The 26837-nt window shown below is 51.2% G+C and overlaps 1 protein-coding gene across 2 annotated transcripts; it reads left to right on the forward strand.

Moving 5' to 3' along the window:
- The first annotated feature begins 10443 nt into the window (after nt 1-10443).
- Nucleotides 10444-25535, forward strand: ENDOU (endonuclease, poly(U) specific). 2 transcript variants are annotated; one of them, XM_019748344.2, is made up of 10 exons: nt 10444-10565; nt 14821-14943; nt 17169-17252; nt 17770-17904; nt 18368-18539; nt 18925-19124; nt 21987-22100; nt 22731-22837; nt 23606-23748; nt 24401-25535. In XM_019748344.2, the coding sequence occupies exons 1-10, from the start codon at nt 10511-10513 to the stop codon at nt 24519-24521; spliced, it is 1254 nt and encodes a 417-aa protein (XP_019603903.2). In that variant the 5' UTR covers nt 10444-10510; the 3' UTR covers nt 24522-25535. The 2 variants fall into 2 exon arrangements, with proteins under 2 accessions (XP_019603903.2, XP_019603902.2); XM_019748343.2 differs by lacking the exons at nt 10444-10565; nt 14821-14943 and adding an exon at nt 16727-16751.
- The last annotated feature ends 1302 nt before the right edge of the window (nt 25536-26837 follow it).

Below are 26837 nucleotides of genomic sequence, written 5' to 3' on the forward strand. Positions count from 1 at the left end.
TTCACAGTGGACTGAGAGAGTGTCCACATGTGTGTGGCATGTGTGTGTCAGGGTAGGGCCGGTTGTAGAGGGGGCAGGAGAGGGGATGGGGTGGTTCTGCTTTTCTGTCCATAGCACGTAAGATAAACAGATGGGCGTGGTCAGGCCTGTTTGTGCGGCAGTGGTGGTCCCTGAGAAGCCCTATTGTTGCCGTAAATTAACAGAGATGCCTGTGTTCTGTGGCCAGTCTGGTGGGGGTGTGGCAGAGAAGCCTTGAAGCTGAGGAAAAGGTGCTGTGCCCTGGAGGGGACTCAGAGAGACTGACGCAGCAGCTCTCCTGCCCATGCGTGGTCTCTGGGACCCAGGCAAGCTGCTGTGCAAATCTAAGCCCCTTGGCCACAGAACCTGCTGGAGCCTGGAGCCCCTGTCTGTGGCTGACCAGCATAGCCCTCTGCTCTTCGCGGTGGTCTGAGAGGACAGTTACAGCCCAGCTGCAAGTAACTCCGTCCACACCCTTGTCCGGCTCCACTTCCTATCCCTCGGCTTGGAGCACATCACGGCCTGTCTGGAGGAGCGCACGCTGAACTGCGGCCTCCGGGAGGTGGCCAGTGACAAAGAGGACACTGAGGCAGAGGCTTCCCAGGGGAGTCCATCCCTTGCCGAGGCCTAACAGGCTTTGAGGAAGTCAGGGTTTCTTGTCAGTGATGAGAATGGTCCTGGTCAGCTCTGTCGGCATTAAGTCCTCTCTGCAGCACATCCCATGGGAACCAGCTGCTACAACGACCCTTCCCACCGAGGAGCACACCTGAGGATGCTCTAGGCAGGGCTTCCCTCCTCTCTGCTCCCTGTGGCACTGAGCCTGGCAGGGGAAGGCCCACTGTCCTGCCCCAAGAGGGACCTCTCGGCCTTGACGATGACCCCGGAGTAGGTATTGAGCAGCAGGGCGCAGGGCGAATGGAGGAAGTGGGCCCTGCACTTGCTCAGCAGGTACGTCTGCCAGGGCTCAGGCAGGACACACCACTGCCTCCCTTCACCCCTCCACTGCCAGACCTCTCATCTCCATGCTCATGGACACACATGCAAACTGCTTCCAGAAAGTTTCAGAACGCTTAGCAGAAGCAGCACAGCTGGAATTCAACCTCAGGTTTCTAAGTGAATCTCTGCCTTCATCTCTCCATCTGTAAGATGGGTGTGATGATCTCAGTCCAGTTCTTAATGACAAACCAGTCAAGCTGCAGTTCTGCCTCCACAGCCGAGGTGAGAGCCATGGGCTGCCAGAGTGGCACCGTCACCTCCAGTGAAGTTGGGTGGAGCCTACCTCCCAGGGAGAGCCTGGGGTGGAGCAGGTGGCAGGGGTAACCAAGCCAGTTCCCTTGCCTGTGGGCAGAGATGGAGGACCACTGGGCACAGAAACTTCCAGAGCTGAGCAATCATGACAGGAGGCCTCAGCCTTGGTAAGTCCGGGCTCACAGGAGCTTTCTTCTCTTATAAACCGATTGTCAGGGTTTCGGCAAGACCAGCCAGCTGGCTGTGATCCTTTGCGACCCTTTCAGACTCAAGCGCAAGACCAGCCCTGCAACGATGGAAGATGAGCATGGTAGGGGCTCGTGTCCCCATCAGAATTTCTCCTTTTTTTCCTCTGTGGTCACATCTATGTCCCGACGGAATTTTGGCAACTTTTGAATCTCCTTCAGCCTTGGACTGCCCTGCAACGTCCCAGCTGCTTCAGTATCGGGCGGGACACCTTTTGAGCCTGCGGAGAAAGGTCTTGCCAGGAGAACAGTTCCCAGAATAGCAGGAGGACACACTGGGAGCCACAGAGGAGGGAAAGCTTCCGGGTCACAGTAACTCGCTCTGAGGGCTGTGTCCCTTCTGTCTCCCTGAGTGCCCAGGCATAGGGTGGCTGTGGTAGCATCTTGTGTCCTAGCAGCCCAGGCTTGTGTGTACGGGGCTCCTGGTTTGTGTCTCAGCTTCAGGAGAGCTGTGATGAGAGGAGGAATCCATACGACTGGTGAAAGAAGGAAGTATGAGATCAAGCCTTTAAAAAAATCGTTTACCTAAAAGGAGATAAAGCAGAGAGGGAATGTGTTTGTCCTCTGGGGAAGAACAGAACGGAGGGGGGAATTCCTCCCAGACACACACACACACACACACACACACACACACACACACACACTCCTCCTCCCTCACGCCCTTACCCTTGGCTTCTCTGGGCAGGCCTGGGGCAGGCTGGGCCTGGGCCAGGACTCTAATTGTGGGGTGCACACCAGGGAGGGGCATGTTTCCAGCAGGCTGAGCAGGACCTAGTGAAGGAGTAGGGCAGGCTGGGGAGCCCCAACTCTGGCTGTCCAGCTTGTGTCCCTGGGAGCCAGCCCTCCCCTCTCTCCCCAGTCCCATCTAAGCGGGACAGACTAGAGATGGTGGTCCACCTCCCTCCACCCCACCACCTCCCACTTGGAGATAGAGCTGGGGGAGGGAGGAGGGTGTGGACCTGCTTTCATGCTCCTGGTGGCTTTTGCATCCCAACAGCCCTGGCCTCTGGCTGCCAGAGATCAATCTTCACATTGCTGTGACTCCCAGTACTTACCATGCTATTGGATTCGAATTGTTTTCATCCTTTCTAGCACACTTTCACTTCTATTACCTTATTTTTTACCCGAATGATAGGGCAGGTATTTTTATTCCAGTTTACAGTCAAAGAGACTGAGGCACAGAAAGATTTGCCTAAGGTTACGTCACTGGTTAGTCACAGGGTGGACTGATGAGGCAGCTGGATGTGTTTCAGCTATGCCCTCCACAACTAAGACTGAAAGAACAACAACTTGAAGCTAAACAGAACCCTCCACAACTAAGATTGAAAGGACAACAATTTGACCATTGTTCCCCAATAAAGTCCTGTTCCCCTTCCCCAATAAAATCTTTAAAAAAAAAAAAAAAAAAAAAAAGGGACAAGGTGCCACAGAGGGCAAGTCCAGAGCAGTAGGTGCCTTGGGCTGCAGGGTCTCCGTGCTCATGGCTGCTTTTCAGGCCCATGGCTGCTCCCACGCTGGAATGGAGGTTCACAGCCCTAGTCATTGCATCTCTCAGAGCCCTGCACACCAGCCCACAAGTCTCAGCCTTCCAGAATTGGGGGTGCTCTGAGCTCCCCACTGGTACAAGCCGCCAGAGTGTTCCGAGTATCAGGTTATAGGGTCTGGTGGCCGGGGTGAAATCTCTGACCTGGCAGTTGTTCTTGATCTCGCCCTTCCTTCCGTGGATATATACGCCAGAACATAAAAGCATTTCCAAAATGTGTCCTTATACCCTGCTCACACACAAAGCTCTGGCTTCTCACTCATCTGCCAGGCCATGGGCTTGAACTAAGTACCTGTCCACTGAGGTCTGTGCAGTTGCCGCAGCCACCAGGCATCCTTCTCCCGGACTCTTCAAGACCTGAGCCTCGCACTCCTGCTGCCCAGCCTGATAGGGCATCTGAAGGCAAGGGGCTTACTTCTCAGGAGATGGGCGGCAGCTGTCTCTTCCAGTAATGATGATGACACTGGTCACTGTGAGAAGCTGTGCTCTGAGAGCTTGGAGTGTGACTCAGCTATGCTTCGAGAGCGTCTTCTCCCACACCTGGGGCCTTCCTGAGGCAGGTGGCCTTGATGGGGCCAGAGGTGGCAGCTGCTGGTGGTAGCTAGAACAGTGAGGCAGGAGAATGGGCCCAGTAACCCTCAGAAGAAGGAAGAAAGCTGGGCTCAGAGTTCAGGCCCACTGTTTTGTACAAGAAGGCTTGAGAGTCTGGTGGCTTGTGTGTGTTTAGACTGACAAGTATGGACCCTGGACCAGGGACCTGGATACTAAGGGCCTTGCCGGACTCTCTGCCATGCTCTTGGCTTTTGGGAAGCGCTCAGGGCCTCAGTGTTCTGGCTGGGGTGTGAGCTGTGGGCAGCCAGAGCGGTTCCCAGGTTGCTGAGTGGAGGAGAGTGCAGGCTTTCCTGGCACTCTGGGACTCTGGCCAGCAGAGGGGTGGAGAGAGGGTGACATTTTGCTGGGGCCATGGCAGCAGGACATTTTAAGCTTATTGTGCCTTCCAGAAAAGTGCCCCGTAAACCAGAGCGTGAGGTGGCACAGGTGGGTGTCAGAGTGGTCCTCTTGCAGTGAGTAGTGTGTGGGAGTAGAGAGGCCTTGGTCTTAGCGGCCACGTGGCTTTAGTCAAATCCCTTTCTCTCCCTGGGCCTCAATTTCCTTACTTATAAATGAGAATTTGGACTAGAAGTGTCTGGGGATGTGTTCCTGCAATTCACATCTATGACTTAGGCAGCTCAAGGTGTCAAAGGAGGTCAGACCCTTCTGAGCATCTTCCCAGCAGTGACCTCCAGCCAGACTGCCCTCGGGGGTGGGGGGGAGGCCAGCTGCAGTTTTATTAGAAAGGTTCACCGAGAGTTCCCTGCCCCTAAATATTGCCTCCTATAGCCTGCCTGAGTGAGTCCTGCTTGGCTGTAGAAGGCCCCTGTTGTGTAGATATGTATATAACTTGAGAGGATTCTGCTGGTCAGGATTCTTATGGTCACTTTAAGGGGGAGAAAAGGAAAGGAAGAGCCCTGAGGCAATGGCATGAGGGGAGTTGTCATGACGTGGGGTCAGGGGCAAGGTCCAGGGTCTTCCTTAGGGCATATTGCAGGGGTCCTGGGGAGCACAGGGCTCCCCAGAGACAGAGAATTAGAGGGAGTGGTGGGTGGCTAGCTCCACGCATTCAGCCTGCAGAGGCAAGTTATGTGCTGGAGGGAGAGCCTGCAGGTCCAGGCTGCACTCGGTGGGCCCCCCGAGGGAACCACACGTCTCTCTTTCTCTCGGTTCTTGGCTCTGCACCAGGCAGCTGTTGGTAATGTCATCAAATAGAACATGTGGCCCGGGATGTCAGAGCCACGGGTCTGCTCCCCATTGATGCTCTTGGCTTTCCTCAGAGCAAAGCCTAGTTCCCCAGGCTGCAGCTGCACCCCCAGAAAATAGGTGGTCACCTTTGGCAACCAAACCAAGTGAGCTAGACAGTGTAACTCATTAAAGAGTCATCCCTGAGACTTGAAATTCTCAAAACGTATATTTTAAAAATGTACATGTCTTTTTTTGGAATTTTTTCTTTTTAAAAATCACCCTATGAAGAGGTTTGAGAAGGTGCCACTTTCTCATGGTTTGTGTCTCTGTTTTAAATGTCGTTTTTTCAGGGAGTACTTCCCTAACCATCCTATCTAAATGAGGTCTTCTGTGGCCCTATTTTTTTTTTAAACACACACTTGGTCGTGTTACATGGCAGGCACTGTTTTAAGAGCTCTGAAAGTACTAACGCATTCGATCCTTACAAGAGCCCTGTAAGGTACTCTTACTTGCTCTATTTTAAGTGACAGGGAAGCTGAGGCATAACGAGGTTAGGAAGCTTGTACAGCTGGTGAGTGGCAGAGCTGGGGTTTGAGCCCAGGCAGTCTGGCGTTAGAACCAGCCGTCTCAGAGCTGTGTTCTGCCACCCCAGTCCTAGCTTCCCGTGTGCTTGGCCCATCATCCCTCCCCCCCTTCGGATGCTGAGCCCCTCACGCTTGCATCCACTTTGCTTGGCACAGTCCAGGGAAGGGACGACTGAATGAGAAAGGGGGAAGTCGCCCGTAATCCAACTACCCTAGCACAACAATTATGATAATTTGGACAGATTGTACACCTTCAGACCATGGGTCAGAAATGACTCCTGCCAGTCCTGTCATTGTCTTTGTGGGGACAGAACAGCGGCTGTGCCAACACACCTGGGGCGAGTGGCCGGGCGGGGGGTGCCTCATGCCAGTGCTGACTCCTGATTGGCCCCCGCTTGGCACTCTGGCTCGATCTTGCCCTTGTTCACACCCTCCCTGTCTCTCTGAGCCTCCTTATTGCTGTCTGCCTGTCTCACCCACTTCTCTGTGTTGTCATCTGTGCCGCCAGGCCCTCTCCAAAGCCACTGGGATCTGAGGACATGAAATAGACATTTTATTTTCTAATCACGGTTGGGCAGTATAAAATAAACATGAGCACAGCTGGCAGAACATGCAGGCAGGTAGTCACTTTGAGATTCTAAAAAGCAAGATAAAGTTGAGTTATCAGTTACTCTCTGGATTTGGAAGCTGCTGGAATCCGACAGGTGGCTGCCCCTTGCAGGGGTGGTGCCAAGGGGTGGCTTGGGGGTTTAGGTCCCCCCAAATTTCCGTGAGTCCCAAATAAACATATAATATAGCTAAACATGGTGAGTTTGCTCTGAAAACACACCTGCATAATGAATCCCTAGACCCCATGCCATCTACTGCCCTTGAGCCTCCCCTCCCCCCATGAACAAACTCTGGAGCCTCCAGATCTCATAGAGGGATCCACCTGCCATCTCTGTTTTGCTCATCATCTTCCATCAAGCCTTTATAACAAGTGGGGCTGGAAGGCTCAGTTTGCTCATTCGTTCATTTATTGATTCATTGATTCATTCATTCCTAGTCCCAGGCACACGTTGACAGTTGTCTAACACACTTTGGATGACAATACAAAGCAGTAGAGGAGACCCATGAGGCAGGGTATCAGGGAATTTCAGAGGTGAGCTGAAGAAACACCTGTATGGTGGAAAGTTAGATGGCAGTGCAGGGGTTAACTGACAGCACATTGGCAGCAACAACTATCAGAGGTGGCTGTGATGTGTCAAAGGCACACACGGGACAAACGGACAAACATCAAGAGCTGAGTGGTAGGCAGGTGAGATCCTGTGGGCTGGAGGGAAGAAGGGAGGCGTGTGGAAGGGTGGATTTGCCCTGGGGCTGGAGGATGAGTAGGAGACAGACAGCTGGCCAGTGGCGGGGAGGGCAGAGGACTGGCACGGGGCTTGGCCAGCAGAACCAGAAGCACAGCTTGGGACTGTGTGATGAATGGCCCATGCCGCATGTCTGAACAATGTGCCCAAGGCAGACTGTGAGTGTGAGGCTGAACGTCAGGGCTGCCCACACACTTAAAAAGAAACGCCTGGAAGCCCACATGTGGTACACAGCACACCAACCAGTGTGGGGGGAATCATACATGGAGCCATTCTAAGTCTCATTCCATAAGAGGACACTACAGCCTGAGGTGGTTCACAAGTGGTCAGGTGCAGGCGGCTGTCCTGGGCCTCTGGCCTGGGGCACTCGCAGGCCACAGTGGGATGGAGGCTGGAGAGCCAGCATCTTCAGGTGCTAGGGTCCCCGTGGGAGGTGACGTCAGGCCTTGCCTGAGCTGGGCCAGCTGCAGGGTCCTTCCAGCCCCTTGTTCTGTGCTGAAGTGACTTGGTCTTGGTTTCACAGAGGATAGGGTGGTACAATAGGCTGGCGTCCCCCGTGTCAGTCTCTCCCATAGCCCGGTGGTCCTGACAGACCCCTGACCACTTTTGTAGCCAGAGACGAGTGGGATCTCCTTCAAACAGTGGCCTGATGTTGGGGCTTTGCTGTCCTCCGTTTCATCAGAAACCAATCAGTTTCAAGAACAGATTTCCAGGCCATTCTGAACCCTGCCAGTTCAGCAACAGTGTAGACCAAGCATAGAGTGAGTACCCAGTAAATATGTGCTGGTGGAATTCCCATTCCCCACACCACTGGCAGCTGACTGCCTCCTGGACCCTCGCCCCGGCAGCTTCACCCTCTTCCCCCGCCTCCAAGCCTCTACAGAGGCCACCACTGCACCCTCTCCTCACTTTCTTATATGGAGGAGGCATCTCTATTGGTGTTCTCATCACGGGTATGCCACCCTTATGCACTTCTCCCCTCCTTCTCCCCACCCCAGGTGTCCAGGACCCCCTTTCCCCATTGGGACCCTCAACTTGCTGGCTAGTCCCCATGGTGGCTCCTTGGGAAGAGCTTTCAATTAAGATGGAAAGCGGATGTGAGGACGTAATTGGGGAAGAACTTAGGAGGACAAGCAACGGAGTTTTCTGTCCAGACCAGTCCAGCTGGGAAGAGAAAGTTGTCTGAAACACAATATAAGAGGGCTCTCTCTATATACATATATGTGCATCTAAGTTTATCTATGAGGCATCCTTGCATGAATATCCAGATGTATGCTCATGTGTTGGCTGAGTGGATTTTTTCCTTCTGTTCTACTTCCATCCACATCAGCCTGTCTTGGGTTGCGAAGTCCTGGGGTTTGGGAATAATATTTGGGAATAATTTCTGGGAAGTGGGGGTGAGCAGGCCTGAGAGAGTGGGATCCTTCCCTTAGCACCACAAGTATTCAAGAGGAGGCAGAACACCTGCTTAGGATTGTTTAGGGCATTGTAACATCATATGCGAAGTGGAAATATGAGGTCCCTTTAATTCTGATGAATCTGATTCCAGACCACTTTGCACAGCAACCCAGACATAATGAAGTAGATGCTGCTGTAGTTTGAGGTGTGATGTTTGGGGGCAATGTGGCATTGGTGCTCGCCAGGATGGCCTCTGGTCAGAGGGACTTGAGTGCATAAGTTAATAACCGTGTGCTCCTGGGCACATCTCCCAAGCTTTCTGTGCCTCGGTGTCCTCATCTGTAAAATGAGGATGACAGTAGTACCTGTTAAGGGTTGTAGAAAGGATGAAGGAGAGAGCACACAGGAAGCTCTTCGTGTGTGACATGTGGCAAGTGCTCCATCAGTGTTGGTCGTGGTTGTGAAGTTGACATTGTAGTTCTTGTTGGAGGACCCAGTCTGAAACACACGGGTCCTCAGATGACCCATCTGACTCTATGGGGTCAGTCCAACTGTCTCCCCAGTTTCCAGCCTTGCCCCTGACGTAAAATTCCCCTGCTGGAGGGAAGCCCTCCCACCCTTGAAACTCCATTCCATAGTCAGTTCAGTTGGACATCACAGCAATGCTGGCCAGAACCCACTCCCCCTCTAATAACTTCCGCCTCATCCAAGGGCCACCCAGCTGGGGCCTTGGAAGGGACAGACCATCTGATCCCAAATTCTCAGATGTGGTGTCATTGCTTCCTGGCCCAATGAGACTCTCCTTTATCCCCTAAACTAACTGGAGTCCGAGCTACATTCACGCGCTGCAATCCAGGAAGGATGAGGAGTCTGGCTGGCGGGGCCGCTCAGCACCTGCTTTCGGGTTGTGCAAATGAAACTTGTGCAAACAAAGCAGCCATTGCGGCTCCTACTCCCTTTAACCAGGCTTCCTTTCTGAGAACAGCGCCAGGCTTACTCTTCAGCTGTGCTTCTGAGGTGAGTTCCTTACCAGGTGGCCTTCCCAGGCTGTCTTCTCCATCCTGGGGAGCCCACATTCGGCCTCATCTCCACAAACTAAGGGGTGGGAGGGTTCTTCACCGCGACTGCTCGACTTGGGACATAGGCAGGGAGCCTCAAAATTAAAGCCTGAGAAGTTGGAAGGGCTTGTCAGATCCAACCCCATCCTTTCAAAGATGAGAAAACTGAAGACGAGAGAGGAAGAAAGGGCTGCTATGAAACTACACTGGCTGAGGAGGCCATGCACCGACTCCTCTACCCCCGAAATAAATCTTATAAAGTGGTCTCAATTGTTTGTTGGTTTTGCGTTTTTAAGAGTTTTCTTATTTGAGAGGGCTGAGAATCTCCATGCAGTGCTCTTTGACTCACCAGTAGCAGATTTATTTAACCTTTGTTAGAAGGGGAAAGCTTGGCAGCCCCAAGTTGCTACACCTCTGTTCTTGGACTTGGGAAGAAAGGAGCCCTGAGAAGCTGCATCTGTCTCTGGGGAGGGTCTTTGGGGGAGACCCAGGGATGAAGGGAGCCAGGGATGAAGAGAGTGGGGCCTGGGCTTCCAGGAGAGGAAGGGTGGGTCCTTTAAGAGGCCTCTGGCCCTTCCCCAGCCCCGTACACCTGGAACTCGTGTGAGCCTGAAACAGGTAAGAACTGAGAGACTCATTTGCATTATATTCCTAGGATGATTTAGTTGAATGTGTGGCTTGCTGGTAATAAGAACAGTCCTTGTTTCTGACCCAGGCCTCCTATAGCTCTCCTTCTGCTGCCCCCAATGCTTTTTTGAGCGTTTACTGTTTGTTAAACTTGTAATGATCCTCTTACTATGTTCCTCATGCTAAGTACCAGAATTCAAAGATGAAGCCAGCCTGTAGCCCCTTCCCTGTAGGAAGGGCCGGCCTGCAGTTGCAGGTAGGTGGGTGGTTGTTAGGGTATCACCCCTGGGTGCCCCTAACTTGGACAGAGAACCCCCCCAAACGAGGCCCATCTTTCTGTGCCTGCTTGCATGACCTATTTCCTAGCTACAAATGGCTAGCATTACCTGTTCTAAACATCTGGCATTACCTGCCTGCTTAGTCACCTTCCCTCTGGCTTCAAACAGCTGGAGGACCCGCCCCCCCCAGTCCACTTCCATCTGGGCTTCCTCCCTCCCATTTTTTTTTCTGGAAGGATCTGGAGGTACCAGATCCACAAGTTCTGATGTCTTTAAAAGGATCAGCTTGGGAAATAAGGCTCATTTGAGAGCTGCGGCATTCACCTTGACTCTAGTGAAAGTCCGAGAGCCAATCCTGTTTTGGCCTCCCACTGGGTACCATGAAGGCCTGTGTCCCCCTGGTAGTGGCCGTGCTCTGCTGCCTGGCCTGCGCTGGTAAGTCACTGTTTGGTGGGGATCAAAGGGGTCCTGCATGAAGAGGCAGGTATTGGGGAAACTTGGTGGAGGGAGAGGGTAATGGGACAAGGGAGGGTCAGCTCTGTTCTGAATTCATGGAGCGACTCAGACCTGTCCTTGTCTAAGGTGGGAGTGGCCTCTGGAGTGGAGTGGCCTGTGTGCAGGGCTGACGGACTAATGTCATGGAAACCCCTTCTTGATACCTTGGAAGAGCAGCCCCAAACTTCCCTTAGTCCAACCTGCCTTTTGATCTCACTAAGGATTTGCTTGTCAGGGCCATTGTGCCGTATAAAGCTGGGGCTGTGGTTTGCTGGGTTTGAGTGGCCTGGCTGCCCTTGGTTACTCCCCCCACTGCCTGGGGTGGGACCTGTGTGTGTGGGCAAAGCCTTAGGAGATGAGTAGGCTCAGGGGAAACTGGAAGGAAGGGCCCCTGACCAGGAGGTGGGCCACGTGCTACTGGGGGCTACAGGTGATCAGAGGAATTGGTCTTTGTCCCAGTGTTAGGGGGACTAAAGCATAGAGAAGGGTCCTGGCCCACAGCTACTAGCGGTACAGGGGATGGAATGGGACCAGCAGAGGAATGGGAGCACTTTCCTGTTTAGTAGCTGTGCAAAATGCTGATGCTGTTACGTTAATCGGTGGTTATGGATGAGTAAAACTGAGTGCCAAGGGAGGGGGCTGAGCTGAAGGTGCGGGGAGAATTCTCCTCTGCCCAGAGGACAAAGAATCAGAGCTTGATGCCCGTCCCACCCAACCCAGGTGGTTCCGAGATAGGACTGTTGCAAGGACTACATACGATAATGTATAAGAGAAACCATATATGGGGTGAGATCTCAATGAATTGGGGAATTGATTAGGATTATAAATATTCCTGGGAGAAACTTACTCTTGGAGTCATTTTCAGTAGGTTGTGGATAAGGAGATCCCTGACGGGATTCCTAAATGGAAAAGCTTTCAAGAGGAAAGCTGTTCCCAGGCCTCCCAACCCTGGATGGGATGCTTTTCCTCTATTTTGGCACATCCTGCAGAACAGCCGGGAAATCAGTTCTGTCTGGGCCCTGGGTGGCGGAGAGCCAGTGGGAGAGTGAGGGAGGGAGGGGGGCATGAGAACGTCTGGCTTAGTGTGGAGTGGCATCCAGGTTGGGATAGCCCGGTCTCAGGACGGGAGAGCGACTGGAGACTTTTGGTCCCTGGGCAAGGCGGGGAGGGGGGCGGGGGGGTGGGCATCCCTAAAGGCAGAGGCAACAGTGGCTTCAGAAGTGCAGGTGGAGCCCTGGTCCCTGCGGGTGGTGATCTGATCAGCTGTGGCATTCATGGGGAAGTAGGGTCAAATGAGTGATGGCTTCTTTCCTAAGGTGGGAGGAAAGAGCCTCTGTTCTTGTCTATCCTGTTCCAACATTCCAGAACTTTGATGCAAGAATAGAAATCACATGGGAGAGTCATCGCCGGCCCCAGGTCCTTGGTTGTTTCAAGTGAACTGAGGCAGGAAGCTGGAAAAGCATCTTATTGGTTGACTAGGTCTCCATGGAAAAAGCATCTAGGAGCATTTGTGTGAACAGTAGGCGTGGGGTGGGGCACTGGTGTGAGTAGTCGGGGTGACTAGGCGCCTGCGTGTCCCCAGAACAGCACTGTGAGGTGCCTATGAGGAAAAGTCCCTCCCGCCCCTCCTCTCCCCCCTCAGATCCCAAGGTTGTCTTAAAGCCCATCAAGTTTACAGGGAAGTGGGAAGGCTCGCTGGACCGGGCTTCTTACTGGGTTCAAAGTTCTTGAACAAAGATGAAAAGGTCCACTCAGCTCTGGCCAGTGGGGGGTATTCTCCTGAGCACTGCAGAGCTGACTATTCACGTACAGCCATCTCAACTGGTGTCAGCTGCTGGAATGGAATGAATTCTTTCCTTGGACTCTGCTGATCTAGTCCATTAAAATGTTGCCCTGATTTGTCTGAATTCTCTCCCTTTCCATTCTGGGTGTACTGCCAGACTGACTGGGCAGGCAGCTGACAGCGCCTTCCTCCCAGGCTGAAAATTTCTGCTTAGATCTTTGCATTCAGGTTCCAAGGAAGCATCATTTAAGATTCAAGAGGAGTTCCCCTGGGCCCAAAGGGACAAGGGAACTTGGGCCTGGTCTTTTTTAGGGACAATGGACTGGATCAGAGGCCTGCCTTCCTGGCCACATTGGAGGCCCCGTACAGTACGTGAAGTTGCCTCGGGATGTGGGTTAACCTTGACCTGACACCTCTTTGATGTAAAGAAAACAGACCTATAACGATGATGTCACCTAGGATACTGTCAGCAACACAAATGCGTTGACACCCCAGCCCAAGGGATAGCCCAGCTGAAACCCAGGGAGGGAGTCAGCTACATTAAGTATGTCGGCAGGGAGGGAAGACTGCTCCAGCCAGTCTGAATTACTTGCCACCTTGAAGAGGGGCATGGAATAATGCCACTGTTTATGCATCTAATTTATACGGTGCGACTCTGTATCATACACGGTACTAAATGCTTTACAAATATTAATCATTTGATTCTTATAAATATGCTATGAGACAGGCTCCATTATTATCACACTTTTACAGGCAAGGAAACTGAGGCACAGGTCAAATAACTCGTCCAAGATTACATAGCTAGAAGGCAGCAGAACCAGAATTCTAGGCCCAAGCAGTTTGGTGCCAGAGTCCAGGTTCTTGATTTCTCTGCTCTGCCACCCTCATTAGCAGAGTATGAAACCTAATCCCAGGATCCACACCGGTAACTAAACCCATATCCCTAATATTCCCCTCTGCCCCAATCCATGCTAAATTGAGATACTACAAAATCACCATCATACCCAAATCCCAAATCTAATCTATGGCAAAACTGAGCTAATTTCTCCTCTCCTAATCTTGACACATTTGGCACCCCTCAATGTGGTGTGAAACCTACTCCCATTCCTTATCCAGACATCGATACAAAATTGTTCCTTTCTCAATACATTTAACTCCAAACCAAATCTCAACTGTAGCTCTTAATCTAAACCTAACTAACCCCAGCCCTGGCCCAAATTAGGTTTCAGTTTCCTCATTCACACAAATTCCGATGGTAACAGCAATTCTGACTCTGATCTTGACATTCTCCGTAACCCACAGCCTGACCCGAAACCCAGCACTCTCTAAATCCAAACCTCAGGAACCTCAAATGGAAACAAAGGCTCTGTTATCACCCTTAAAGCCTCCAGTGGAAGGAAGGGCTCCCACAGCCAGCTGTGGCCCTGGCTTGCAACCTCTACTGTCTTTGCTGTGGTGGTCATGGTGGGGCTTGTTTTTTTAGGAGGGGTAGTGGGTTTGTACCGTTTCTTTCAAAATTTCTTGTCGTATGCTCCTTGTGACCAAAAGCTTGTTTCTGCAAGCCACTTGGCTGGAGTAAGGGATGTGGTCTGTGGTTACATAAGAGCTTATTCCAGATGCCGTTTCTCACCCACACCCGCCTCATTCCCCACCCTGAGCATAAAATGCATTTCAAAGGCTCGAAGAAAGAGAGAGATGTGACACAGGGGTAGTGGGATGCAGAGTAGACCAGATGAAGGGGAGGGTAGAACAAAGAAGCAGGAGACTTAAATGGGACAGGGTGAAAGGAAGGGGATGGATTTAGAGGGGAGAGGGCAAGTGCAATCATTGGAACAGCAGTGACTTGCCTTCATCTACAGGACAGGTAAATAGTGGCCTCCAGGCCATGCCCAGCCCACAGACCTTTCTTTGATCTGCCTGAATCTTTTAAAAAGTTGGAACATTCACATAAAAATTAAAGCTTCTTTTGAAAAACTGGAGTTTCTATCAACGCGGAGCCTGCATGCAAACATGGCGGCAATTGGCTGGAGCTGATACATAGTGGCTGCCAATTTCAGGCAGAGCACTACTCTCGTTTGTCATCATCCCCACCTCTTCCTACTGTCTTCCTGCTTCTTTACTCGTTTATGTCACAGATCTAGCCCCGACAGGCATTTGAGTTTGTGGTCCTGGTTCATCTTATGAGCCCTGCAATATTTGGTGGGTGATGGGTGGTGGATGGTAGACAGGGGGCAGTGGGAGGTTTATGTTGTGCAGGGTAGGCTATGGCTGTACTTCTCCCTTGAAGACAGCCATGAGCCTCTCTGCCAGGTGGAGCCCCTGCCCTTGCCTGTGAACCCTCCTGCTGGGGGTACCTTGATGAGGAGAATAGGATTCCCACAGAGCTGAACTGGTGACGTTGACTGCCCATAGGAGAAACGGGGTCATGTGCATCTCGCTGTCACGAGAAGTTTAACCGCGATGCTGCCTGCCAGTGTGACCACCGGTGTGCCTTGCACTCGGACTGCTGTGACGACTATGAGCACCTGTGTACAGGTGAGACTCCTAGGGGGTGAAGGGTCTGGGAAGCACAGCGGCCTGGGCCATGTCCGTGCCCAGCCTGCCTGAGGGGCCGCTGGCTTGGGTGTCCAGCGGTCACCAGAGCAGGGTTCAGGACTGATGACGGGGCTCAAAGGGCCTAGGATGAGGGCACTGAGCCGCACTGCAGGGCTCAGCGATTTGGCCACTACTTGTCCCAGGTATTCTAGGATGTCCCCAATGTAAAACCCTAACTTAAAGTAAAACAGATGCCATTTACCTCAATTATCTATATGGTAATAATATCTTGAAAGTGTAAGTAATTTAAAAAAAAAAGATAAAAATATTATTTTGGCATGTATTACGTTACCAATTGTTATTCAACACTTTAAATCACAAAAGTATGAAAATGGCAGTGACCTTTGCCAATTTGCATGCCACTAGGAAGACGGCATGGCATCACAGTGACCGTCACAATCCACACCACGGTTCCTGTCATGAGTAGGCAGAGTGGCTGCAGCATCTCCAGCCTGTCATGCCCAGTACAGCAATTAAATGACACATGCACTGCTCTCAAGAGCCAATTATCCTTCTGCTGCTTTAATGGCACAGTTTTAAATGAGTCATTTTTAAAAATCATTTAAAATAATCCCCTTCTTTGTATGCTACCAGTGTTTTAGACTTCCAGGACAAATGATCTTCTGTTTTGTGATACGAAGAGTTGCTTAGGTCACTGTCAAACCATGTGTTCTGATTCCCAGTTTGGAAAACATGGTCACTGAAGCCATGGTAGATAATGGCCAGCTAATGGCAAGACCACTGCGTGTGGTTGTACAGGTTGTGCACTGTACAAGGGTACCTGGCTGAGAAAGCAAATTGGACCAGAATTCAATCTCTATCCTTCTTGCTAAGCCATGTGCCTTGGTGCCAATCTGTGTCTGTTGAGACTCTTGAAAAGTGCCTTTTCCTAATTTACCCAAAGGTGGTTATCTGGTGACTCAGTCATGGGCCTACAGAGTTGCTTCAATCAATTTATATGGGAACACCACATATACGTATATACTAGCAGAAGTTCTGCTGATCAGGCTCAGGTAGGGAAGCAGACTCAGAGCCCACTGGCAGAGTCAGAGCCTACCCCTTTTCTGCGGCGTCTGTGCCCCATAGAGCAGACACACGAAGGCCTGTTCACCTTGGACCATCAGGCTGGCACTTCCAGCTAGAAACAACACTCAGCTTAGGAGCCCTTTCATCTCTAACGCTCTGATTTGCAACTCAAAATATTATAAATGATGGCTGAGACTCTAGATCAGCTCACAAAAGTCTATTAGCATAAAACGTGGCTGAGTTAGGAACCCTGTCAGCATTTAGAACACAACCTGGCACAGAGTAAGTGATCTGAAGATATTTTTTTGCCTGAGTAAGTAGCCTGACTCACAGTTCTAATGGTAGTAACGTGAACTCACTAATAGATTCTGAATCACTTTGTAGTTCCATTGTTTCTTTGGGGGAAATTATTCCCCTGTGTGATGAGAGAGGCGCTCTGAGTCCCCAGGAACATTCCTTCTCTCCCTCCCCACCCCCACCACACCCTTCTCAGCCCCGAGTGGAGGCTGCACTCACTAAGCTTGCAGGCAGATGGAATGGAGCAGCAATAGGAATGTGCTTTTCTAAACATGCCCTCCCCCCACACAAAGCCTTTGTGGCCATTGTCAAGTGTTGCAAAGAAAGAAGGGAAGCTGGTCTCTCAGGAAACAGTTCTAATTCCTGGACGGCCTGGGAGGAGTTCACCCTTGACTCCGACTGGAAGTTAATATAGATGTTCCTAAGTGAGGGTCTTGTCATTTGGAGAGTGTCAAGCCTATGCATCTACCTACTTCCATTAAAGAAAAGTCACAACCAAAACCTGAGTTTTCAATCCAGAAGAGACCACCTCCTGCCATCCTCTCCCCTTTTTACAAATGAGCACACTGAGTACCAGAACAATTAAAGTGGAAAGGAGGGTTGACACCTGGGGAGATTCTTTTCACTTTTTATAAGTTTCCAGTGATCTGTCCCCTTCTAGTACCTTCCATTATCAGTTTTTCTCCTCCTTCACTTGGTATTTGTTCATTATACGCTAGCTCTTGTTTTATATTTTCTTCTACTGTATATGCTTGTCCCTGAGGCTTGGAGAACTGAGAACCAGAGATAAAGGGGAGGGAACCCTAGAGGATGGTTGATGACTTTACTTCTCTGCCCTTCAGCTGAAGAGGACCCCGAAGAGCCAGAGCCATTCCTGGAGCTGGAGGAAGAGATGGAGGAAGAGATGGAGGAGGCCCCAGCTAGCAGTGAGTCTGCCTCCCCAAAGGGGGCCTTCAGGATAAAGGAGGAGGGATGTGAGAGGGTGATAAGGGAGGGGCAGCCATACCAGACGCAAAAGGCCCAGGACGAAGCCATACAGACCCCAACTCCAGCACCTGGAGGTAGTAAGAGGGGCTCGGAGGACTCTTGGGGCTTAGGTGGCTGCAGGCCTGGGGACCTCAGCAGCTTGGGGGGTTTGACAGGAAAGAGACTCGGAGGCCTGCAGAGGCCAGAGGGGGAAGTGGAAGAGATCTTATTTTTAGAGTGGGAAGATTATAAAAACAACAGGCCAGAGAGTAGAGTTCAGAATCAGAAAGGACATCCTGGCTGTGAAGGGGGTGCACCAGTGAAGTTTGTTTGTTTTCCTTCCCTGGAGATCTTTACCAGACAAGTAAGGAGAGCCAGGCTGAGAGGGGAACTAGCCATGACAGAGCGACCTCTAGCGGTCGGCCCAACACCCCTCCCCCGCTTCCCCACTGCCCCACCTTCTCCCTGTTCTTTCAGGCTTGTACTCAGCACCCAACTCCTGCCGGGGCCGCTGCCAGGAAGCCTTTGACAAGCACCATCCGTGCCATTGCAATGTCCGCTGCCCAGAGTTTGGGAACTGCTGCAAGGATTTCGAGAGCCAGTGTGGCCAAGGTCAGTCTCCTGCTCCCTCTAGGAACAGAGGGACTCTCTAGAGCGATACTTCTCCAAGTGGGGCTCTTGGGCAGGCAGCATCAGCCTCATCTTGGAATTCATTAGAAATGAAAACGCTAGGGCTTCACTCTGGACCTACTGAATCTGAAACTCTGGGGGTGGGGCCCACCCGGGTGTTTTAACAAACCCTCCAGGTGATTCTGAGGCACGCCAAAGTTTGAGAACCTTCATAGAGGAAGGAGGGAGCGTGGACATCTGTGGACATACTGTGGGCAAGGCCATGTGCTGATTTTAATGATGCTTTAGGCCCAAGGCCCCTGTCCTCTGGCCACTGGGGAGCCTGATCGCAGCCCCTCTCCCTCGCTGCCAGCTTCTGGCAGGTGCCCAGAAGGGGATGCACACAGAGAGCAGCCTCCCCCTGGCCTCCCTGGCTCTGAGACGCCCTCCCTCCAATTCCTCCCAGAGGGCTTCTCCCACAGCAGTGACACCATAACCAAGGAGGAGCTGCAGGGCATCTCAGAGAAGATCTACATGGTGGACGCCAACAAAGCCCAGAAGGAAGACATCATTCTCAACAGTCAAAACCACATCTCACCCTCTGAGACCGGAGACCAAGTGGACCACTGCCCGGAGCCGTGAGTTCCCTTCATTCCTCTTCCTGCAAAGTCTCTCCCCCAAGTTTGCTTTTTTTTTTGATGCCTCAGCTCTTTTCTCCTCCAGGCAGGCAGGATCAAAGGGAGAGAAAAAAAATAGGTCTCCAGAGACAAAGCCATCCTGAGGGACTGTAGGCATCCTGTCAGGAGGGTTTATGTGATTGGCTAGGCTGAGCACACAGCAAACCTTCCAAGAGCTGAAGTGTAAGAAAAGAGCGACCTCATGCATGGCCTTCGAGCGTATCTGAAGTTCCTACTCTGCTCCTGAACCCAACCTGCGCAGGCCTGTCCTGGCCGGTCTGGCAGTTCCTGGACGGGTTTCTGTTCCATCTCCGGCCTCTCACTGGGCCTCCTTCCATCTCTTCAGGCTCTTCACGTATGTCAATGAGAAGCTGTTTTCCAAGCCGACCTATGCAGCCTTCATCAACCTCCTCAACAACTACCAGCGGGCCACGGGCCGTGGGGAGAACTTCAGTCCCCAGGAGCTGGCTGAGCAGGACACCTTCCTCAGAGAGGTCATGAAGACGGCAGTCATGAAGGAGCTCTATGGCTTCCTCCGTCACCAGAGTGAGTGAGCCCTCCCCAGGTCCCACGAGGCAGTGCTGAGGGCTCAGGACTGTCCACAGGAGAACGAGGCATCTCTGGGGGCTCCACGGTGGGGAGGTTAAAAGCGCAGGTCGGGACTATGTGGAGCCTGGTATACACTTGGAAGGGGACCGGGAGGGGGCCATAGAGGAGCTCAGAGACATCATGGACCCAAACAATAACTGGGTCCTCTGGAAGTCACCCTATCTTTTGATTTACTCTCAGCTGCCTTGTTTATCCCCCCCACTCCCTGCAGCAGTCTCGGGGTTCTCTGCAGGGCTGGGAGCCACCCCACTCCATACAGGGCACTGGTCAGCCACCTCAGCTGATCCCAATGTCAGCACCACCTTCTAGGCTTGCAGAGTTCCCCATTCTGCTCCCTCCTCCTGCTCCAAGTCCAGAGCGGAGGTCAGCCCACGCCACGATTTTGCTGGGAAAATAGCAACAGAAAGTCAACAAAGGTTCAGAGGGGGAAGTTCTGCGGGGAAGGGTTCTGGTTGGAGTGGCTCCAGATAGAGATACATTTGAATCAGACCAAAAAAGGTTGGGGCTGCGGGAATTCTTGGCATGCGTTGTGTTTGTCAGTGTCCTCCAGATTCCTTTCTTGAAGTCCAGGCAGCTGGGCTTTGCCTCAGGGGCGGCTCCCGTTCTGTCCAGGTCTTTCCTCCCTGGCTCAGCCCTGCGGCATTCCATCCACAGGCCTCCTTTTAAGAGTTAGTAAGTGCTCTGTTTTTAGGTAAAGCCAGGGACACACAAGTAACCCCTATGAAGAGGACACAGTCCCACACTGCCTCCTGGTGTTCTCTTTGTAGTAAGCACAAGAGAATCTTGGAGGTCAAGACTGAGACCTTCAACTTTTCCAATGAGAGAAATGGAGGCCCAGACAAGCTAGGTACCTTGTCAAAGGCCACAGAGGAAGTTGTAAGCAGAGCCAGGCTGGGACCCGGGGTTCCAATACCAAGGCCAGGCTGTTCTATTATTCACCTTGTCTTCACCTTTCTCCCTGTCCGTACCCCACTTGTCCTTAAAGATACAGCTCACTGCATTTAGGAAGCTGCACTTGCCTGGGCTCACAACTGGCTTTCCACATCTCTTCAGAGGTCAAGGGTTTGGGGTATGGCCCAAAATAAACTTGGGCCAGAGAGACTTGGTTTGACTCCAGGCTCCTGCCACTTGCTAGTGGTGTGATCTTGGGCAAGTTATCTTACCTGTCTGAGTCTTACCTGTGAAATAGGCTCTTGGAGGATTAATGCATGTAAAGCACCCAGTGGAAAAAGCCTGGCACCAAGTTAAGTGGTAGCCATTCAGATTGTGAAACCATTCTGGGTTATTTTGTGTATGTTTAGTCTTGTTTTCCAACTGTCTTTTAAGTCCTTGAAAGGGAATGTCTGCTATCTCTTTTGTACGCTCCACACACAATTGTGGGCGTAGACAGTCAATATTTGATGGCTCCCTAACTTAGATCCGCAGCCCGGATCCTTCCCTTGAGTCCTGACTGCCTTTTTAACATCTCGACCTGCCTATCTAACTGGCACCACTTAGGTCTTAGTGTAAAGAGAACTTATGGTTCCTGACTCTTCCTCCATTTTTCCCATCACATAAGTGACATCATAATTTACCTAGTTGCTCAGGTCATGTGCAGAAGTACAGGAGTTATATTTGATTCTTCTCTTTACCTTCCTGCTCCCCACCCCCATTTCCTCCACCAGTAACATCTATCACTTTCACCTTCAAAGTCTACCCCTGATCTGCCTGCTTCTCACCCCTCCTCCATGGCTGTCATCTCAGTCTAAGCCACCATCACCTGTGACCTGGACAAAGCATTGTCCTCATAACTGGTGTCTCTGCTGTTCATATATGACCTTTTTACACAACCAGAGTGATCCTTTAAAAACAAAGCTCTTAGCAGGGAGGGCCACGTTCATTCCCTAGCACATAACTCCCCTTCAGTGGCTCTCCCACCACCAAGAAGCTATAGAATCATTAAGAGATTGGTCTCTGGAGCTAGATTCTGTGGGCTCAAGTGCTGTCTCTACTCTTATTTACTGTGTAGTCTTGCATGAGTTATATAACCTTTGTTTGCCTCAATTTCCTCATCTCTAAACTGGGGATAATTAGTACCAACCTGATGTGAAGATTCAATGAGAGGATTGAAAGCACTTAGAACAGGGCCGGGCACACAGCACACTCTCAGCAAATCTAAAACAGGTTTGCTATTATTAGTGTTCGACTGGGATGCAACCCTCTTGCCATGGCTTACGTGTTCTGTCCACTGCCTACCTGTCTGACCCCCTCTCCTCCTGCTCTCCCCTCCCGCTCACTCTGCTGCAGCTCAAGTCTTTCTGGAGCCTCTGCACTTGCTGTTCCCTCTACGTGGAAGAATCTTTGCCCCAGATCTTTGCAAGGCCAGCTGCTTAGCCTTCAGGTCTCTGGGTCATGCTACCTTCTCAGGGAGGCCTTTCTGATCCTCCTTTCTAGAAAAGCCCCCTACCCCATCCCCACCTTCAGTCATCAGGGGTTAATCGGCTTTATTTTCTTCACAGCACTTATCTGAAATCATATTGTTTAGTTACTGTTTTAGTTGTTTATTTGTCTCCTCCACTGGAATGTAAACTATAAAGACTGGGATCTCGTCCCTCTGATTCCCTGCTGCATCCTCAGCCTTTAGCTCTGGGGCTGGCACAAAGCAGGTGCCCCATAGATAACTGTTGAATGAACAACTGAATCTATTTGTTGGCAGAACCCACATGTCTCTTGACGTGCTGGAGTGGGTGGCCCTTCCTTGCTTCCCAGGATCTAGCCTTGCCTCCCACTCTCCTAAGCCCTCTGTGCTCCTCTCCCCAGACCGCTACAGCTCGGAACAAGAATTCCTCAATGACTTGAAGAACATGTGGTTTGGGCTCTATTCAAGAGGCAACGAAGAGAGGGACTCAAGTGGCTTTGAACACGTCTTCTCAGGTGGGACCACTCTGCCTGGAAAGAAAGAGTTGGAGGGATGAAGAGAGATGGCTTCCCTCAGGAGCAGGGCAGCGTGGGCATTGATGAATCCGCAGCCACACCAGCCAGCAGGGAGGGCCACATCCACTCCCAGGCCAGGAGGGAGGGGTCTGAGGAACAGTCTCTCTGGAATATTTAAGGGAGAGAGAAGACCAGATACTGGGGCTCCCAACGGGCACACGTAGGAAGGGAGACCTGTTTGGGGCCATGGCTGTTTGAGGACTGCTGGATGGTCCTCTGTTTCCAGGGCTTAGTCAGGTGCTTCCCAAGAGGGCCTTGGTCTCTCTCTCCACTGCCCGACCCCATAAGCCTCCCACCAAGTCTGGCTTGCCTCTGGAAAAATGGATGAGAGGAGTATCTCAGATTGGTCACCAGGAGGAGGAATTATCCCAAGGCCTTGAGCTGAAGGGGGGGGGGGGGCTGAATTGAAAGTTAGGGATGCAAGGGACTCTGGGAAGTCCGGGCACGGGGCTGAGCAGGTGGACACTCTAGGAGTCAGAGACTTGAGGAAGGGGGCCAGCCCTGACACGGAAAGGGGAAAGGAGCTGGAGGGTAGGCCCAGATCACCCACCGTGCACTCTTTATTTGTAGGTGAAGTCAAAAAAGGCAAGGTCACTGGCTTCCATAACTGGATCCGCTTCTACATGCAAGAGAAGGAGGGCCTGGTTGACTATTACAGTTACATCTACGACGGGCCTGTGAGTACTGAATGCTGACCCCAGGGGCTGGAAATACCGTGTTAGTACCCAGACTTCTTGCCCTTATTCTGCATTCTGAACAGTCAGGCTTGTCTCTCACCCTGACCCTCATGGCAGCCTAGTGGGGATTGTGAATATGACTTCCCCAGCTGCTGGACAGCGGGTTTAGCCTGCCAGGACACTGGGATTCCCTTCCAAACCATGAAGGCTTCACAACGGTAGGGGAAGGAGGCAGAGGGTATCATCTCTGGATGGGAGGGCGGGGGCAGGGGAGGATTCTCGGAGGAGAGAACGAAAGACATGCAATTACCTCCTGCCTGAATTTCCTTAGAATGTGGTGTCAGCTGGAAGTTTCAGTCTGGCTAATCTGAGTTAAACTCCTTATATTTTTTTTTAAAAAAAGAAACCTTTGCTGCCTGGTATCAGGAAATAATTTGGGGACAATAAATGGTCCTTCTCTCCAATATGTAGGAGCCACAGGGGACAGTTTTGTCCCTGTTCCCCAGGTATCGGTCATATGGATGCTAACTAACTCTGGCCTCCCTGGGAGGTCTGCACTGGCAGCCCCAGACAGACGGTCTGAGTGGGGTTTATGCATCATAGCAGGGCAGACTGTTTATTCTGTTGATTTAAAGAATCCAGCCTCCCTGGAAAGCTCACACAGACCCCTAATGGGCCCTCAACAAATCCTGCTGTCTGCTGCCATTCCCCCCTCCCCCAGTCTGCCTCCACTCTGTGGCCTTCACCAGATACCCTTTCTGTCCCCAGTGGGAGTCTTACCCCGACGTGTTAGCCATGCAGTTCAACTGGGACGGCTACTATAAGGAAGTGGGCTCAGCTTTCATTGGCAGCAGCCCTGAGTTTGAGTTTGCGCTCTACTCCCTGTGCTATATTGCCAGGCCAGGCAAAAAGTAAGTACTGGGCCAGCGAGGCCTGGGGAGCGGGCTGGGGCCACAGGCTATCCTCAGCCAGGACCATTGGGAGACCTGGATTCTGCCACTCGGTGGCTCGGACGGCATGGACAAATCACTGTTCTGGGCCTGTTTCCTCACTTGGGAAATGAAACAGTTAGATTAGATTGATGGCTGCGAAACTTCATCTTAGCAGCAGAACTTTAGTACATGAAACAGTGAGAAATGGAGTTGCCCAGGCACTCCAAGCTTCTCTAGTTGCCCCCCGGGGCTGCTTGGGGGAACCCAGAGAGTACAGTTGAAACCACTGGGCCTCATGTTCTCTAACATTTAAGGACTCTGGGTCCTGCTACTTTTGAAACTCTAAGTGGACATTTAATTCCTGGGGGTTCAGCTCTGTGATTTGGGATTTTATACTGTTCTGGGAAAGATGAGGAGCAGTGTTCTTTAAGTAGAAAATAAGACATACATTTTGAAAGGGCTCTCTGGACGTGGGAGCTGGAGGCAGGGCTGACGCAAGCTGGGGCAGCTCTCTCAGCGGCCTTTTAACACAGGGTGGAGCCCTTCTGCGTGGGTTGTGCTTCATCCTTCCCACCTAGGGACCAAAGGCAAGTGAAGCAGGTCCTCATGATCTGATGATCTTTCCCCACAGGTGCCAGTTAAGTCTGGGTGGACATCCCTTGGCCATTCAGACCTATACCTGGGACAAGTCCACTTACGGAAACGGCAAGAAGTACATCGCCACAGCCTACGTGGTGTCTTCTACCCAGTAGCGCTTCAAGCCTGAAAGGGGCATGAGGGCACGGAGAGCTTTTGCAGGACTGAGGTGCTATCTGCTCTGGGCTGGAGGGGTGATGGAGGAGACTGGGAGGGATTCCCAAATCCAGAAATGTCCATATGGGAAAGAGAGAAAAGATACAAATTAGAAAAATGCAGAGAAACAGTCAACTCTTTGTCCTCCAGCCTTTTGGAAACAGCATTCAGACAGAGGAGGTGGGACCCTCCATAGCTCTTTGCTCTGCTGGCAGCTGAAACTGTGAATAAGTCCTTGACCACTCCAGGTCTCATGTTTCCTTTTAGTGTAAAGGGAAAGGATTTGCACCCTTTCCTGTTCTGGGGGTTGGTGAGAGGGCAAACCTAATTGATATCGTTACTGTGAAGGTGTTATCAATTGTTCTTAGGAAGAACGGCTGATAGAAATTCAAGATTACTACAATGGCTGTTATTGTACACAGCTCTGCAAACTGTGATTCAGCCCTGTGTTGGGGCCTCAAAGAAATCAGGCCATGGAAATCAAGCATGGTGTGTTCCAGGGTTGGAGCCTCTCAGAACAGGGTCTGGGAGAACTTCAATGCTGGACAGAGAGGGTCATGGGTTGGCATAGTGAGGGGGCTGGGGAGGAGTCGACTTCTGCTGGCCTGAGGGTTTTTGCTAATTTAGTAACTGCAGCAAGAATCTTCCTACTTACTGGCATTTAGTGCAGTCCCGGAGCTGTATTTTGGTCCCAAATAGTGAATGAAAGAGTTCCCTCGTAGGAGGAAGCTTCTGCAGCAGCAGAAGAAAGGAGGCTGTAGCTTGGTGTCATTGATATAATTATTTTAAGGCTTATCCAACAGCCATAATTTGCATAAACTCTAGAATGGAAGACCAGGGAGACTGGGTTTCAATCTCAGTTATGCATCTCCCCTAATCCCTCTGGGAACCAGTTACTGTCCCACAGAGCCAGGCTTGAACTGTAGTTTAGAGGGTTCGGATCTCCAATTAAAGTCATTTAAGAAAATTTGAAATGTGTCTCTTCTTTGTAATTGGCGCCTTTCAACTGTCTATCTCCCTTCCTTTTCCTTGGAGCGGGGGTTGGGGGTGGGGGGGGTGGGGGGGCTGGGAGTGATGCTTCTGGCTTTAGTGTCTCTTCAGGATGTCTTGGAGAATGTGGTATCTCGGTGAGGTCCCTGAAGACTCCCCAAGTCTCTCTAGCCAAGATGGGGGGAGAATTCTTCCCGGTGGACTTGTAATACAAAGAGTGGAAAGAATGTATTTCTGCCTTTTGGTTCCACATATAAGGAGCGTGGAAGTCACCACTCCATCCTAACAACTGAATGGACTGAAAAACCAATAATTCTTCTTGGATCCATAGGAGAAGGGAGGACACAGGCAAACCACTGCCCTCAAGGTTGGAAAGACAGGCGAATATAGGGAGAGACAGTTTATTGGAGCAGAGACTCTGGAGAAGACACCAGTGTTGGAGTAGGAACAGCTGGACTATAATTGATAAATTGCTGGAGGCTCAGGGTAGATGGCCCTGAGAGTTAACTCCAGGTGGACACAGTCATATGAGCCCCCACAATATTGTGAGATTTACCTCCAGGAGTCCGACTAGGTTTCCATACTAAATATCTGAGAAAAATCCCCTCACACTCCTGGCACAGCCAGGAGAAAAGAAACCATTTAAAAATACATCCTTCCTAATGAAGCCTGTTCTGAGGGGAAAGTAATTCACCAGAGCCTGACTTGCTGGGCTAGTATCAGAGCCTAACTGACGCAGAGAAGGAAAATACCCAACTCCAGCCTACTGCAGCCATCTGTCCCATCTCAGGGGGAAGAAAAACACCTGAGAAAAACCTGTGAAGTTCACAGTCCAGAAGAATGGGCTCAGTAAAAGCCTGAGGCCTAATCACGGGACTATAGAAAGTTTCTCCTCCCCCGTACCTCACCACCACACTGCTAAAGGCCTATTTATAGCACTTCCTTTGACTGGTATGTCATGTTTGGCCATCAAGACAAAATTATAAAGTATACCTAAAGACAAAAAACACAATCTGAAGAGACAGAGCAAATATCAGAACCAGACATGGCAGGGATATTGGAATTATCAGATTTTTAGGGCAGCGAAAATACTCTGTATGATATTATAAATGTAGCTATAAAGTCATTGTCCAAACCCATTGCACAACACCAAGAATGAACGCTTACTTAATCTATGGCCTCTGGGTGACTCTGATGTGTCAATGTAGGGTCATCCCTGGTAAAAAACAAACAAACGTCCCTTCTGCTGAGTGATGTTGATTGCAGGGGAGGGCTATGCATGTGTG

This window comes from Rhinolophus sinicus, linkage group LG02, assembly GCF_036562045.2.
Source record: "Rhinolophus sinicus isolate RSC01 linkage group LG02, ASM3656204v1, whole genome shotgun sequence".
Classification (NCBI taxonomy): domain Eukaryota; kingdom Metazoa; phylum Chordata; class Mammalia; order Chiroptera; family Rhinolophidae; genus Rhinolophus; species Rhinolophus sinicus.

What these genes read in the sequence shown, in the direction of transcription:
- ENDOU (XM_019748344.2), top strand. Translation starts at nt 10,511, where the DNA reads ATGAAGGCCTGTGTCCCCCTGGTAGTGGCCGTGCTCTGCTGCCTGGCC. An exon ending in CTATGAGCACCTGTGTACAG is followed by an intron (nt 14,944 to 17,168) that starts GTGAGACTCCTA and finishes TCTGCCCTTCAG; the next exon opens with CTGAAGAGGACCCCGAAGAG. An exon ending in ATTGCCAGGCCAGGCAAAAA is followed by an intron (nt 23,749 to 24,400) that starts GTAAGTACTGGG and finishes CTTTCCCCACAG; the next exon opens with GTGCCAGTTAAGTCTGGGTG.